The following is a 17674-nucleotide window of genomic DNA, read 5'->3' as shown; positions in this document are numbered from 1 at the left end:
ATTTCTTTGGATTTTGGATTGGCATCCAAAAGCAAATACAAGAAACATCTTACAAAGTGGAGCAATGCGTAAGCGAAAACAAATGGCTACACCGAGAGAGAGAGAGAGAGAGAGAGAGAGAGAGAGAGAGAGAGAGAGAAAGTAGAGAAATTGTGCCACCGAAGAAAATTCAAAGAAAACAGTGAAATAAAAATATAAGCGATCGTATCACGAAATGTCTTACCCGTGTTGTTTTTGTTACGGTCCTTATTGAAAAAGGCGAAGGCATAGGAATGAAAATTTTTGCTCCAAATTCGATAAGCAGCATCACATCAAGATTGAGAAAAAGACAATAAATATTTTTTTCTTTTCGCCCATATCAAATCAGCTTTCACAATTTTCGCATACAAAATTCTCATCAGCATGATGAATACCCAATAGTATAGTAAATCATTCGGTATTTTCGTTGGAGTTTTTTTTTTCTTTGTGACTTTGTGCTGGAAAACCGAAAAGGTAAAATGAGACCATGGCTAAATATTTGCCTACGGCAAATGGTTACCATAATTGAGGGACAAAGTTTCAAACCGGCAGAAATATGGACTAAGATTTATAATTACAGGTGCCACGTGCTGACTATACACTATTTTTGAGTACACGGGGTGTGTGTGTGCATGGAACGGGCTTCCACTTTCTAAAATGTCTCTTTTTATGCTATGCTAAAAGCTATTTTTATTCGATTGTTTATTTTCCATTTGGGCACGATTCAACACGCAAGACACAAAAATTCTGTTTGGAAATTTAATGGCATATTCGTTGGATGGAATGTTCACACAGCAACCGAGAGAGAAAATAAAACATTTTTCAGAGCAAAATTATTTATTGCATAATACCGACACCATCTCGTTACTAAATCTCATGCCAGCCACTGTGCTTAGAATGGAGCTCTGAATATTTTTGAATCATCAATCAATGGAAAAATGTTTCCCATCCCATTTTTAATGCAACTCAACGACCGCGCTACATAAAACGATTTTTTTCGATTTCCGGTAAAATATTCGTTTTTAGTTATGCTGCAATCGAGATTATTTTATCGATTCATTTTGAATTTTACAAAGGACAACAAAAAAAAACTCACCGAACGGAAATCACAGTGGCATATGTTTTATATTCCACTTTTTACTTTAACAAACAGTATTGAAAGGAGAATTTTATACACTAATTTAATCTAGAATTTAATGTATTCAAAGTAAATCAAATTAATATCGGCTCAATTCTATTTGGTGTATTATTCAAGAAGCGACGTCGTCGTCGTCGATATTGTCGGAAAAAGTTTCATGCGATTACTATTCAACAACCGAAAATACGATATTGTTGGATAGATTTCCGATTCAAGAAAAGTTTTATATGCATTTTCATTGATTGAAGGCAAAACGAAATCGATTTACTTGATGATATGCACGTGCATCATAAGATGCACAATACACGTTTCGTCAGGCATGCTACCATCATAAATTTGATTTATGAATGAGTATATTGAATATTCTCTGTTCACATGCTGAATATTCAAAAGGGGCCCATTATTGAAAACATTAGATTTGTTAAATTTATCCGACAAATTGGAAGTTAGTGAGAGAAACTTGATGCTAGGATATCCACAGCATCTACAATTGATTCCTAAAAACGAAAACTACTCATGAATTTCAATGCAATTCCATTTTGTGTGTGTGTGTGCCTTTCTTTTATTCGCTTGTGAAAAGGAATATCGGGAGCTAGTGTGCGTGTATGCTGGCTGATTTACTTCCAAAAATAACACCGGAAACTGAAAATTTTTGCTGATGCTATCAAAATCATTCATTGAACTCAATTTCATTTTCATGGGAAATCATATCCAATTTCTTTCACTTTTCATATTTTCTTATAGTCACCCCAGTGGATAATACACTTTGAATTAAATAAAACGAAATGAAAGAGAGTGACAGAGATTGAGCATTGTAAAAGCCAAATTCGCGAAGAAGCGCGACTGAGATAGAAATGAAAATATTTCAAACAAAAACAACATAAATCCATAGATAATGTTCAGTTTACTTGAAGTTATTGCATTACAAATGCAAACAACGCTGAAAAAAAATAACTTGCACTAAAAACGGCATCCGGATGAACACTTGGGTACAGCGATCGAAAAAAAAAGAATGATAGAGAACGAACAGAAGTAATCATAAAAACAAACCAATAATAAAGCTGGGGATTTATCTAGCAATAAAGCGTAGAAACGAAATGCTCAATCAGTCTGGAAACCGAAAGAAAATAATTAATATTGGCCGTAAAAACGGTTTGCTCATTTTCTTTCTTTAAACTCTATGTTATACTTTTTATTGGTTTTTCTTTCTTTCGCTTTTTTTAATTAACTAATAATTAGATAGTAATGAATTTTTGGATGTTCGGTAAACCTATCCGGCCAATATTCTATGATAAATACTTTGTGTAATCACTAGGGAATTGTTCGGTTGAATACACTTGGGGAATGCTTCCATCAAAAAGTTTGGTATATATTTTAATTCTCACCGTACATACATACACATCAAACGCATGTCAAAAATGATATATTTTATCCATGACTCAAGGAAAATGTTTGTGTCATTTATTTGTGTGCCCAAAAGTTTTTTTTTCGTTGAGAAAAAGGTCCTGCATTTCGTTTGTTGAACATCACTTGATTTTGTTTCCTTTTTTTGTTAAATGTCAGTTTGTTTGTGTTCATTCAGAGATAGAGAGAGAGAGAGTTAAGACTCTTTTTCATTATTTGGGTTATTTAACATAATATGAGATAAGATGTAAAACTTGAATAAGTTTAATCATTTCACTTGGTGCAAAAATGAATTTTCTCGAAATGATGGAGCACATCACATTTTGGAAGCACACTTGGTACGATTTACAGTAAAGTTAAAGTACTGACTATATGACATTAAGTAATAAGCTCTTCTTAAAAACCACTTTCACGAGAGATTCATGCATCTTTGCCATTTAATATACAATATTAAAACAATAAATTTGCCATATAATTTAATATTTATTAAAGATAAAATAGGTCAAGAGAGTAAACTATATAAACTCAGAAAACAACTTTTCTTATGCCCGAAAAATGAGAAAATGTACGAACTATGGAATTTGATAAGTTTGAATAGGATCATTTATTTAATTAGACAAACATATGTTGAATTTATACTGTTTGTAAATGATTCATGGTTTTAAAATCTACCAAATGCTGAGATTTTTTATTGGAACTTTATAGAAAATGTAATTACTTAATTGTATGACTGGCAGTGTTTTGCTTTTTCATTTAATAGAAATGGAAAAAAAATGTTAAATTCGTGACAAATTAAACATTTATCATATTTAAATTGGGAGATTTCATAATATTCGATCAAATTTCGAAAAAGAGCATACATAACTTGTGATGCCAAAGATCGATGTTGATTATTTTTTTTACAATCAACTAATTGTATCAAGGCGATCTTTGTTCATTGTGAATGTTAAGAAATGTTAAGAATAATGATGAACTCTTTGTTGATTTGAATGGAACATGTGATTGGCATATCGGTGAGTGCGTGTCTCTCTGTGTATATGTGATTGAAATCTCGAATAGGTTTTATATTGAAAAGTCATCCGTCATCATGATGTGGTTCTTGATACGATGTTCGAGGACAAAAAGCTCAAATTTGAACAAATTTAAATGGAAATTATTTCAGTAAATCTGATTCGGAACAAGAAGAGAACACAGACGGATTCAGTTAGAATCTGTGCGAATGAAATGAAAACGAGCCCGATAGTTGCGAGAAGAGAAATGAAATAAATTGAATTTGACTTAATTTTTTCTCTCTTCGGAGCATTGAAATTTATTCAAATGGAAATATCTATGAAGAATTGAGTGTTCCACCGTCGTCGATGCCACCACCGCTATCATCATTTTACCAATGGTTGTATATTGAGAAAAACGTGAAAAAAATGGTAGGCAAAAAGAAAATGACACGGAAAAAAAAGACTGGCAGAAGAAAAAAGGATGAACGGATAAATTGGTTGCCTTTTTGCACAATTTTTGATTCGTGATTGCGTTGCACTGTAAGGGATAAATGAATCAGAGAGAGAGACAGAGAGATTGAGAAAAAGACACAAAAATAGATGGATAAACAGACAGACGGATAGACAGAGTGAATTGGTGGCAAAAAATGCGACCGATATTTCTGTTGCTTCAGAAAAACTACACGAACAACCCTAATAGAAAATAATTTTTCAGATTTTTAATGGAGAAAAAAGACGACAGCATCTAATGGCCAATAATAGTGAAGCCACAGCATGAACCAAAAAAAAAGCAGCGGGTGCAGAGTATGTGGAAGGGAGAGAGCTAGAGAAAAAGGTGGAAATTTGTTTGAAACAACAGCAACAAAAGCTGAACGCGCGATTTATCTGCTATTGCATTCAAGTGATGCTTTTGATTATGCCTGCACACAATTTGATCTCGAGGGATGAATGAAAATGCAAGAGAATAAAAACCAACACACTGCGTTCATCCAATATTGCCAAAGCAATGTAACAGTTGTAATGGTGAAACAACGCCGAATCAAATTGTGTTGCCACACTATAATAGCCGCGTCTGAACTTAACAAAGCAACTATTTTATGGTGAATGAAAAACTGAGTAGCGGATAAAAGAAAGTGACACACAGAAAGAGAGATTGGTAGAGTAACCGCTTGCAAAAATACGGCATCGCACCCCTGCAATTCAGATTAATCATACATCATCGCCGGCATGATAAAAATTATTGCAAGCACATGACATACATATATAAAAACAGGTATGGCACGGAATCTGATGCGCGTAAGCGTACTGTGTGAAAATTCTCACTATTGGCAATCGCCAAGAGTAATGTTATTTGTACATCGTTGTTGTTGTTTTTTTTTTTTTTTGTTCGCCGCGCTCTCACTTTTACACAATCTTTTGGATTAAGTTTGTGATAAATTTCACAACACTTAATCCAAATTAGGTATCAGTAAAATAACACTCGGCGGTTGAGTTCGCATAAAAACAACACACACACACACGCACATGTATAAATATTCACATAAATATGTATAAAAAAATAGACACACAAAAAACATATAAAGATCAATTTGTTTGGTTTTTTTCCTCGGTCTTTGTGTCAGTTCAGTTGATAAAACGCTTATTTTTTCAATAGTTTTATGAAATATTTCCTATCTTGTATGAACAACATTCACTTTTCATATCACATTCAATGTTCGTTTCAAGTGCTAAACTTCGGAATTCATGTCATGGATTTGGAATGAAAAACGAGTTTCCATCATATTTGGTTGGTGCATGATAAAAGGTTTTATTCTCTCAAAAGACCAGCACGAAGACTATTTGCGATAAAATATATGAACCGATTACGATACTAATCATATGCTGCGCTCGGGGGAATGTTGAATTTTAAACTATCCAAGTGTGCTTGACACAGCACGTCCACAAAATAAAGTATGAACTCGGAAATAAAAAATACTCCGATTTTTTCCCATAAATATACATACGGGTACTCAAATAATTTCCCATGCTCTTTTCTACCCCCGGTTAAAATGCAATAGAGAAAATAACGAAAAAAAAAGCGGCAGAATTTTATACTGATAAATACGAACGTAATCCACCAAATCGTCGAAAGCCAACATTGAGGTGTTGGTATGTTGTTTTGCAAGTGAATACACAAAATCGTCTCGATGCAGAGAAAAAAAAAACAATCAGCTATTGAATGAAACTTCATTTTAATTTTTCCTCTTTTTGTTCGGATTATTATTGTTGCTGTTGATTTTTTGCGGCTTTCTCTTGTTAATATGAATTTGATATTATTAAATTATGAAAATTGTCATAAATTTTGTTCAGCATTGGAATAATTGCGAATAACGCTTTGGCACTTTCATTATGCCCACCGTGCAATGACAACGTTTAAATGATATTTAATAAATATTAATTAAGTATTATAATTATTGCTAGGATTCGTTTAGATTAATAACAAATTCAATGTTTGGCCGGAATCTCAAAGCGGCTCAGCATAAAATCACTGCAATCACAATAATAACAAAAACAATGACGATGATAGCAAAAAAAGCACACACACTCGGTGTGTATGCATACATAATGAAGGGATGAAAATTACATTAGACAGAGTTACACGTCATTGAAACGCTCCAGTGCTATGTCATTTCTATTTTCGAATTGCGATTGAAATTGTAATGCTAAACCATTCCGGTACATCCAATACATATTTGCATTGTATTTTACACAAATCGACAAACAGGAAAATTCGTTTGAATCAATGCATTCGACAATCAGTCTCATTAATTTTCCGACAGAGCCGATGCTGTTTACTTACCCAGACTATGTCATGAATACAAATATCGGCCAATCTCACTCTTTCTCTTTACGAATTCACTTCATGAGGATTTAAATTAAAACGATTTCCATTTTTGTGCATCACAAAATCACTACATTTTTGGATTGCGATTGAAATGTTCGATGTGTTTTTCGTTGTTGATTTGGTATTGTTTAGCATTGTTCATAATATTTTCAACTCTGTGTTAAATGAGTTTGTGCGGAGATTGTTTTTTGAACTGACCAACGTACGCATACACAAAGACACATTCACACACACACACACACACACACACATATACCAACTCATATCAGCTGTCCAATCGAACCAAAAGAGGAAATATAATGTCAGAGCAAACACATTGATTCCATTTTTGGAATGACCGCGACAATGTGAACGGTATGGGAACACACAATGCAAACAAGACCAAATACAAAATGCTTATTGATAATCGCTGATTGAATGATTAATGGTTAATGCGTATTACCTTGTGTCGCAAAAGCATCGAATACATTGGCCATTATTTATACAGCTGTGTGCATTCCGCTAAATGCTGATATCTCGCATTTTGTTCATGTTTCTTTCTTCAAGCGAATATGTTTACCGTATATTGATGATGACTCATTGCATTTTAATTTGTGGAATTGATTTTATAATATCACGATTTTATTTGAGGTTATTTGTGGACGCGAATGAATTATGGGGTGAAAAACATTTATTGCTATTATATTGGTGCAAACTATGTAAAGCCTGTCTAAAAGGTTATTGAACATCGAAAGATTAAGAGCGAAGGCGAAAAGAATTGAAAATAAGAGAGAAAGATGAAGAAGAAAAAGGGGAATAGAGGAGTAGAAATAAGAATAATTCTCTCTAATTTCACATTCATACATGAATTTGTCTATTTTTTTCTGGGATCTGAACATTAGATGATAGATTAGGCACTAGGCGTTCAATACTGAAGCAAATTGTTGATATTATTCAAATCTGAGCGCACTTACAACTATGTTTTTTGAATTGACAGCTATACTTTATGAAATGTTTGTGTATGATTTTCATAAATCAAACGCGTAACAACACAATAGGCCCTTGCTGGGCGTAACACAATCAGTGAAATTGAGTAATCGGGCTTTTATGTTTTTCGATAATGAATAATGCAAAGTTCTAAAATAATCATTTTAATAAAAAGCCGTTCATTTGCATATCGCTCGCGCTTTTTACAATCATTTTCATTATTATAATAGCATAATTTGCCATTTATGCGCACTGAGCCCCAACGAACAAACAAATAATTCTTTTAAAATAAACACAGTTAACAATTCATGTAAAATAAATTGCAAAGTGTATATACATTAAATGGAATGTGGTAAATGGTTCGGTCGGGTGCTTACATCTTATACCACTGGATATTCCTTCATTTTAATTTTACTAATTCATTCTGTTTACTTGGTATTTGTTGATTTTATAACGTTCAAAAGTGAATATCATACAATAGTAATAATTGCGGAAGATGAAATACAAAAATAATCATAAATATGACAATGGATAAGTTTATATATTTTATCTTTTCTTCTCACAGATTCGAATGCCAAGGATAGCACCATAATAGTTTTGATATTGGATTTTGAAAATTTGCTGAGAATAAAAATAAAATGCTTACAAAATGTTGCTGCAGTCAACATACAAACACTCTGCAAATGAACATTTCACAATGATTCAATTCAAACTATGTCCATATACTGTAACATTTGCATTTCAACTCGATTTGTTTGAATGTTCGTACCTGCAACAATTGCCTGCATTGGAATTGTAATTTCGAATGCCATACAAAGCGTATGCAGTTTGTATAAAAAGACATAAAGTTAAACAAAGAGCTTTAGCCAAGCAACAACCAATGCCATTTGCCTATGTATATGAGTGTATGTATGGATCAAACTCATTCAATGCAAAATATTGTGGTAAAATGTCTATTGGAATAATGAATCATTGCCTAAATGTTCAAATCAATTGAAGTAACAATTCTCTTCGGTTTTTCATTGAAACGTTTTGACCACTTATTGAGAAAATGCATGTATGCATGCATTTCGTTCCATTAAAGAACAAGTGATTTTAACATTACGCTTGAAAATCAGAATCAACACTTCAAACACGAAACAACACAAATCACATGCATATTAGACATCAGATGCACATTAATTTTTTGAATTGACGCTTGATACGTACAATGAATAATCGAATATTTTAAGCAATAGCATTGGAAAATCGTAAAGTATTACGATTGAAAAGTGATTATTGTTGTGAACGAAGTAACATATTGTGGCTAGCGGTCAAATGTTCCCGAAGGGACGAAATGTCCGTCCGTCCGTCCAACATTTTTGGTCCGTACACACTTTTTTGATGGACGGACAATTCATTTCGGACGGACACGGTCCATTTTTGCGGACAGACGGACACCCTAAGAATTTAAACGAACATTAAACGGACTGATATGTTGGACGGACGGACATGTCCGGACAATTCATGGATATGGATATAAATGAGACGTACATGATGGATATAAAACAGACGTACATTATGGATGGTCGGACGGACAATGCATGAAAGGCAGTGGACTTTGAGTCATTCATACGGACAGTCATGTGTGGATTCCTTAAAGAAGGCATTGTGAAACATACGTACAAAGCAAGCGGCTTGCTACACAGTAACCACCCCCCTGAAGTGCAAATTTCAGAAGCTGTGGCTATGAATTTAACTTCATGGGTTTATGTGCTGCGACATAGTTACATATTCAATTTCATTTCGATTGTTAAATGCAGACAATATATTTGGATTTTGTCATCTGGATATTTCAGCTCATCTGGATAACGTTAAGTGATGATATGAAATGAAAACAATACAAGTGATTGCTATGGTTATGATAGTATTTTTATACCTATACAATACAACAATCACTTCTATTATTTTCACTTCATATCATCGCTTAACGTTATCATAGCTTCTGGAGTTGGCGATTTCAAAATTTTCCAAAAATGTAAAGGGGTAACTTTTTCGATTTGGTCTCGCACGAATTCAAAAATGCATTTGAATAGTTCATTCCTGGGGGGAGTTGTCTCAAAGCATTTGCCTCAAAAAACACTAGCAAATTGAAAGATTTTTCTCTTCGGTCAAAAACCCTAGCAAATTTAAAGATATTCTTCTCCAAATAACCCTAGCACAATTGAATATTTTCTCCCGTTTTAGAAAGTGAAGAGCAAAAAAAAGGTCTTCACATTTTTCGCGAAAATCCTTAGCAAATCGAAAGAATATTTTTCTCAAAAAAATGAAATTTCTAAGAGGGTAATTCTCAAATCTGTTCTCCAGGGGGGGGGGGTAATCCAACCCCTCGGACCCCTGCTCAGAAGCTATGAACGTTATCCAGAAGAGCTGAAATAACCAGATGACAAAATCCAAATATATTGTCTGGTTGAATGTGTCCCAAATTTGGATCGTTTGCCATCGGTTTGGGTGAACAAAAAACCAATAGAAATAAAATATTCAGTCAATGATTGAATCTAGTTAATAATCAATAAATCCAAAGTGGTGAAAATCACAGTGAATATCATGGTGAAAATTTATACGTAGTAATCCATCGATATAGGATGTATGTGCATCTTTTGATATATATATGAGACTCATGAGTTTTGTACATATTCAATATTAACTGTTGTGCGCTTTCACTTGATTGCTTCGATAAATATCATTGGATTCATTGAAAATTCAGGCGGTAATTGTGAAATTGAAATGGAAGAAAGTTTTGTTTTTAATGTAAATCGACCATCTGCGCACAGCTCAAATCAATTGAAGCTACGAACTCTTTTGTTATTCGAGAGTTTGGACTTAGTTTTTAAACAAACGATGCGTTGAAAATGTGCTTATCGATGGAAATGTTGCGATGAAAAGATTACGAACGACAGCAACAATATAATGTTTGTCAATAAAAATAGATTGCCGAAGGTTCGAAAGTCACGCACAAATATTGGCTTCATCGAGCGATTAATAATCGAATGAAATATAGTACGTAATTAGAAAAGTTTGACATAAGAAATAACAGACGGACGTTACGGCAACAAAATGAATGACAATGGCAACTGGGCAACAGCGGCAACCGATATGATGTGACAACGGCAACATCATAGCTTATGCATATTTCATTAAATTGTCATTTGTAGTAAAAGTTTGTGAAAAGCTTCATATTAAAATAGATTGGAGCGTATTGTTGCCACTTCTGTCAGCAGTCGAAATGCCAATTATTATTACGTGTGCGCGGCGTCTTTCTTTTCGTTTACGGTGTTTTTTTTTCTTCTTCATTTTTCGTCCTTGTTTTGGTGAAATTTTCACATTCCTGTACTTTCTTTCCCTCTTACTCCCATTCGTTATCACGATACTTCAGTTTCATATATGTCATGTCAGCAATTCTGTGGCAACCACTAAGCTGACACATCGAATTTTTAATGTTACATTCTGTCACTGGTGCTCACGGTCAATATCCCAGAAAATATTCTTTCCATTGCTAGCGGTTTATTCGCTCTTCAAAGTTGCGAGCAAGCATTAGCGCAATCCAGAGCAACGAAAATGAATTGTGAGGTGACGAGAAAAAATTCAACCAACCGATCCATATATTCACATCGAGAGAAAAATATATACATATATATATCTAAATACTTGGTCTACTTGCTGGCATTCGATGTTCATTGCGTTTTAGGTAAATGGTAAATAATAAGTGAATGAAAGGTGCAAAAAAAAAAACTGAATGTCATCAGTTCAATATAGATGAGCTGACTACCTCGGGCAAACGTAATGCATATAAACACTAAATTGACGTTGGTTTTATACGTAACATACCATAATTGAGCATCGATCCAAATTCATCGCGGTTGATTGACATTTAGATGAAGACCCATGATGAACGTTTCGCCAACACGCATACACACAACCAATAAGTTATCGTGTCGATATTCATGCTGCTGGTGTACACTGTACATTGTTTGTATTTGAAATGGTACACGTTTTCACGTATAATTTGAACGTATAGCACAAATGTTAATGAAATGATGTGTAGGAAAACGCATCAACACATAAAACCTAATCTGCTTGATATGAACACTCATCTTGGATGCACATTCAATTTATAATAAAATGTCTTTTTATTCATTTTTATCATTGATGGCGATGATACTGTTTCACGTCTTCTTCTATTTTGTATGTGCGCTCCATTTGTAAACGCATTTTTGTGTGCTTCAGCCGTGTGACTCAAAGAATATGGAATATTCGTCGTTTTTTTTGTTTGAATATTTTTTTTTTATTTGGACGGATTCTGGAAAAAAGGCGTTCTACTCATTGAAACACCCATCATTCAGATGATAGAAGAAGTATTGTTATATATAAAAAAAAATCGAAAATTTCGTATGCGCGCATAATGTACGCAAATGTGTAGATTTAAATGATATTATGATGTTGAAGGAAACGCGATGCGAATGAAAAGCACATAGAAAAATTATCGCTGGGATGTGTTATGTAAATTTGTTTCGATTACTCGTAAACTTAATTTCCATTTCAATGTTTCATCATCTCGGCTCCACAGTCGAGAGATATATAGACAGAGATAGAGATAAAGAGAGTGAGAAAGAGGATTTCATCTGACAATACTGTGTATTTCTCAGTGTTTTAATTTACATGCGATTTGCCAAATCGTCCCTAATCCAGCTGTTGACAATCCGCAAAAGAAAATCGTACCACAAAAAGATAACGACAACCATGAAGAGAGACGAGAAGAAAAAACGAAGAGAAATCAAATATAATAAAAGCAGTGTTATTGTTGCTATTACTCTTTCCGGCCACATCACAGCAGCCAACAATAAAAATAATGACAACGACAAGAATAACAGCAACAGCAACAACAAGGTGGACGATGAAACCAACGCTCAATGGAACATTTCTCTATTCCATTATGGTTTTTAATGAAACAACCGCCGATTTTCATGCTACACATAATTTCGTAAACTAGGATAATCCTAATGGCGCACAATCAACTCAATGTCCTTTTACGACGATTTCATTTCGTCCATATTGTGTCGCTTTTGTGGTATTCAACGAACAATATTATGTGGAAGGAAAAAAAAAACAGTTATGATTTTAATAACATTCATTTCAAGTCAAGAACTAAATTAAGTGGCCACCATAATCAATAATTGAGATGTAACATCTTTTTTTTCGTATATACATTTTCAATTATAAAATTACCTTCAAATGATGTGAGAGATGAATGTAATTTGCCATGATTTAATGACATAACAAAGATAGAAATAGTGAACATTACAACAATAAGGATATCAACGAAGTTCGTTATCATTGATTGAAACAGGAAAATCATCTTTGGCGCGTGTTTTTTTTTTCTCTTTTATTTTTGGTTTGTTTTTCGTGTTTGGCTTATTATTCAGTGCTTTTTTTCTTTCTACATTTTTATAAATGTTAGTATTTAAAACTTACCACGTCAATCAGTTGCGATAATTTAAGCTTAATGCTGACTTTAAGCACATCCGAAGTATTCACCACGGGCCTCACTAATTTGTTATAATTACTTAATAAATCGTCATACAGGCGTTTTGCATCTGGATTTCCGCCGACCACGCCATGAACAACAAGAGCTGATAAAATCCATGATAAAATACATGCTCGTAGTGTTTCGGCTGTAGTCAGTGGCATTCTCATGGTGATTGTACACGTTTGACGTACTTCTGTTGAATTTTTGCCCTTTTTATTTTCGAACTAATTTGCGATGGAATTTAATAACGTTCGTCTTGTTTGTATATTTCGTTGAACGATGACGTTGATGTTGCTGGTGGATGTGACGTTATTTTTGGCGATAACTTTTTTTCGTCTTTCTTTCTCCTATTTTAGGCGCTCTTCCTCTAGCCTGTCCACACGTTCTACTTCTCTATTCGCTGTTTTGCTATCGGAGCCAAATTGCACATCAGCACATTTAGTGCGAGATGAACGAAGAACGGAGCCGTGAATCGACTCCTTTTATGCACTTTTTGTTCACGTTTTTTTCTGTTTTCTTTTTTGCTTTGTACAAGGGACAGAGAAAAAAACAAACAAACAAACAAATTCTTACGGCGACAACAGACACTTTTGATATTTTGTTTCACTTCGTCGCTGCAACAATTTAATTTGAGCAAATAGTTTTCATTTTCACTGCTGTCTTCCTGTGTTTGCGTGCGAATATGTATTGTATCATTGCACCGAATTCCTTTTATTTCTCAATTCTCGTGTTTTTTTTTTTTGTAATCTGTACTTTGCTGCTGCCGCTCTCTTACGAAAAACTGTTTTTATGGGCGTTATTTATTTGACATTAAATTTTTCGATCTTTTTGTCTTCATTTATGCTCAGCGCTAATTCCTTTTGCCAATCCATGAAGTTCGTTTCAGCTAATTAAAAAGAGAAACAAAGAAGAAAGAAAAAGTGAAGAAAAAACATGTTAGATATTATACCATTTTCGTGAAAATTGAAGTAGATGGAGTTATTTTGTTATAAAATTCGGATAGAAAGTCATAACGAGAAACTTAAATTCGTACCAATTGAGATTCGCGAACGACATTTTTTGCGAAAATTGCTCACGTATCATTTTCATCCATTTGCAAAATTCATATGAACCCGTTGTGCACTGCAAAATGATGGCATTTCATTCGAAGACCGATTTCGATTTTAATGATGCTTCAATGAGAGCAATTGAAATTTTTTAAATGGCCCGGATACAAAATCATCTTAAGTAAGGTGTTTATGTTATGTGAAAAGCCAACCATTTTCTTTCTCATATCACTTTTTTTTCGTTCAACAAATTAAGAACCAATTAAACTCTGCCATTGTGTATTAAATTCAACACCAACGATACAATAAAATATCAAGTATTTGGAATAGCATACATTTATGCATCATTTTATGCTAGAATTGCTTGCTTCCTTGATCATTCCCATTAATTCGTGTGAAGCAAGCACGTCGTGCACTGCCAGATCCAAACGCACAACGATGCATCATTTAATGCCTCGCATAAGTGTATGCCATTTTAAATGCTTGTAAAATATATATATATATTTGATGAAAAAAACCGAGTATATTTACTTCACTACATAAAAATGTAATTGGAAGCAATTATTTGAACATCGGTCAACAACGAAATATGGAAATGGGTTTCGATGTATGTTAATTCGTCGGGGGATAAACAAGGGGATATCAATAATCTTCAGTTTAACTACGTCGTTTGTGTGTTTTGTTGCATTATGAATTCAAATAAAGGAAGAAAAAACCCGAATGGATGGAAAATTGGTATATTGTTGTGATGTTGGTTTAACCGAACGTCGCCACGCACTTCGTCTGATTAAAATGGTTTTACATAAATTCTCGCAACTTTTTACAACATCAATTCAATCATTTTTCATGGATGAAAAATTCATTGGTTGGTGTTTGTTCAATTTGCGATGCGCTATTTCATTTAAATATTGAACGAATTTTGTTGGTGAGTGCATTTTCTTCAAAGATATGCGTTACATATATCGCAAGTTCGATGGCAACGACAATAAACAACAACAAGTACAAACTGCCAATGCACAACAGCACAGTAAATATATCAGCGAATCGATCGCGCATCGAACACGAATCGATAATTTTCAATTTAAAATGCTAAGTGAATAATAGTATAATGGCAAAACGCTATATATTAAAAGATGCGGTGTGAACGCATGCTATGATTGGCCAAACGCAAATAGGGAAATCTATTTCATGTGCACCATGCACATAAACCGATTGATCTTGGTTTGTGTGTAGAATTATTCTTCTTGACTCGGTCACTCACTCAGTATTATATTGCTCAGTATTTTTTGGTGCCATTTCTACTGTGTGTTGTTTTATTTTATTTAAGCTTTTTTGAAATTCTATTCTTTTTTATCGACATTCATCCATTTCGTTCGTCTGCGTGAGAAGCGAATGGTTTTGTTTTTCATTGCATCTTCAATGACGATAAAAATGATCATAAAATATCTCTCTGTCATACTGACTGGCTGTATGTAAGTCGCGTTACATACACACGGATACGACTTTAAATCCAGTTCGGCTACAATTACAACTCGTATTCGATATGACATTTGAAAACTGTCGCATAAATCAAATCATTCCAGCAATGAAACAAGTGTGCATCGTAAGCAAACCATAGCAGTGGTTGGAATTTAAAAAAATTAAAAAAACATTTTGTGGTACGAAACGCTTTAATTTCATCAATTAAATCAAACTGCTTGAAATTGTGATTTGAATAAGAATTACTGAATGTTGACGCAATCAAAATATGGATATCGACTGTATTTATAATTTCTACAATTTTCATATTGCTCCCTCGTTGGCTTTTCCTTACTGTATCAAAATGTAATAATATCAACTTCATCCAATATTATGAATGTACACTTTTTTTTATTCGAATGGGATTGATACAACCATTACAACTGGTGCTGCTTGAAATTTATTCGAAATCGAAGCTTAATCCATATAATAGAAGCCAGTATTAACCACACTTAAGCCACATATTTTGCAAGCAAATCGAAGAAAAGGGAGCAAGAAAACAATCCGTTGAATATATAAATAACTGGCATAATATTGATTCTATCATGATATGAAGGTTGCCGAGTGTTGGCAAAATGGGAATTCTCTGCAATTCAAATAGAAATACATCCTCATGCTCGGTGCTGAGTACCGTCCGTCAGTACAAAGGACTATATACCCAAGCAATAGAAAACATATGCATAAAAACCCGATTTCGAAATGATTTGAGAACTTGTTGTCCCAAAGTGTAGTATGTATATATGCCTTTGATTGAATAAGAGCATCAATTCGTTTCATCTTATCCCGCTTCGTTTTGTTGCCACAATTCGTTTATTTTTTTTTTTGCCTTTATTTCTCTTTTTCTTGCTCAATTGCCATCTATTTTTGTCGATTCATATCGATCGACAATATTGCAGCCGTCAATATTTTGCTATTACTCAATGTCTTCATGGCTTCAGTAAAATTTGTCGAAACATTATTATATTACAAACGAGAGAAGAAACGACCAGCTGTTCACAATTTGACGTGTGTCAAACGCTTCAAATGCTCAACATAATTTTGGCGTTACATAGCGATTAAATGTGATGTGATGCAGAAACGACAATACCAAACTAAAGAAAGAACTCCATTTTACAGGTGATGTTCAATGCAATTCATCGAATTTATAATACATTCATGTTCAAGAAGGCATATTCATAGGAGGCATGTGTGACTCTGAGTGTACATTCTTTTCAATAGTTTTTTTTTTTTTGGTTTTTTCTTTTTTTTTACGTCGTTCACATTTTACTTTAGATATTAGATGAATCACATAATTGGAAGCTGGTGCCGTTGGCAGTGAAAGTACTTCTTTTACCGCTATTCGTATTTTCATTTTTATATTCACCGTCGTACAATAGTACCATTCATTGCAAAGAAACACACACAGAGAGACACACTCATACGTTCACCTAATCAATAGAATATTTCGCCGATCTTTATGTATATTTCGTTTTCGATTATTGATTGATACATTATTCACAAGTTTGCGTTTTATAAGCATTTTATTTTGAAGATCGTTCACCTGACTCTATCATTTCTCTCATATGTCTTTACTCTAACTCGTTTATCACTTGCTTTACAATCATAAGGCATTTTATCATTTCTTATAAGGTCTTCGTGAGAATAATAATAATAATAATAAAAAAACGAACGAAATAACGGAAACACGAAAATTCACATAAAATGCTTTTTATAGATACACAAAATATGACCAAATTCGTTTATGACGATACATGCTGTTCCAACATCTTGGATGTGATTATTTATTTTTCGCACGATGTTGATGATGAAGACTACGACTGCAACGGCAACGGCGACGATGAAGTAGCAACGAATTGAACATTTTCGGCAGCTGGTAATTTTCGTTTAATGATCATATCTTCTAGATATGTTGGTTCGCATTCGCGTTGATAATTTTTCTACCGTTTCAACTGGCGATTCATGGCTCCGGATTATGACATATAAACAAATCGAAATTCGCTGGCCCCGTTGATGATGTAATTTATAGCATGTGGATATAAAATATTCCACTTGGTACAATCTGGCGCTCATGGAAAATGAACGAACAAATAAAGTGAAGCAAAAAAGAAGAAAAAAAATAACGAAGAGGTAGAAAAATATCGA

At 33.8% G+C, this 17674-nt stretch overlaps 1 protein-coding gene across 4 annotated transcripts in view; it reads right to left on the bottom strand.

Moving 5' to 3' along the window:
• LOC116345966 (acetylcholine receptor subunit alpha-like) overlaps nt 1–17674 on the bottom strand; it is an 82189-nt gene that overhangs the window by 48760 nt on the left and 15755 nt on the right. For 3 of the 4 annotated variants that reach the window (XM_031775805.1, XM_031775801.1, XM_031775802.1), the window contains one exon: nt 12914–13854. In XM_031775805.1, coding sequence (XP_031631665.1) covers nt 12914–13135 — 222 coding nt within the window. In that variant the 5' untranslated portion in view covers nt 13136–13854. Of the gene's footprint in view, nt 1–12913; nt 13855–14001; nt 14104–17674 lie in introns of those variants that run through there. The other variant, XM_031775803.1, reaches the window with a different exon arrangement.

This window comes from Contarinia nasturtii, unplaced genomic scaffold (assembly GCF_009176525.2).
Source record: "Contarinia nasturtii isolate CC-2019 unplaced genomic scaffold, AAFC_CNas_1.1 Cnas_scaffold_1371, whole genome shotgun sequence".
Taxonomy (NCBI): domain Eukaryota; kingdom Metazoa; phylum Arthropoda; class Insecta; order Diptera; family Cecidomyiidae; genus Contarinia; species Contarinia nasturtii.
The sequence above is the reverse complement of the archived record's forward strand: the minus strand, read 5'-3'. Positions and strand labels throughout refer to the sequence as shown.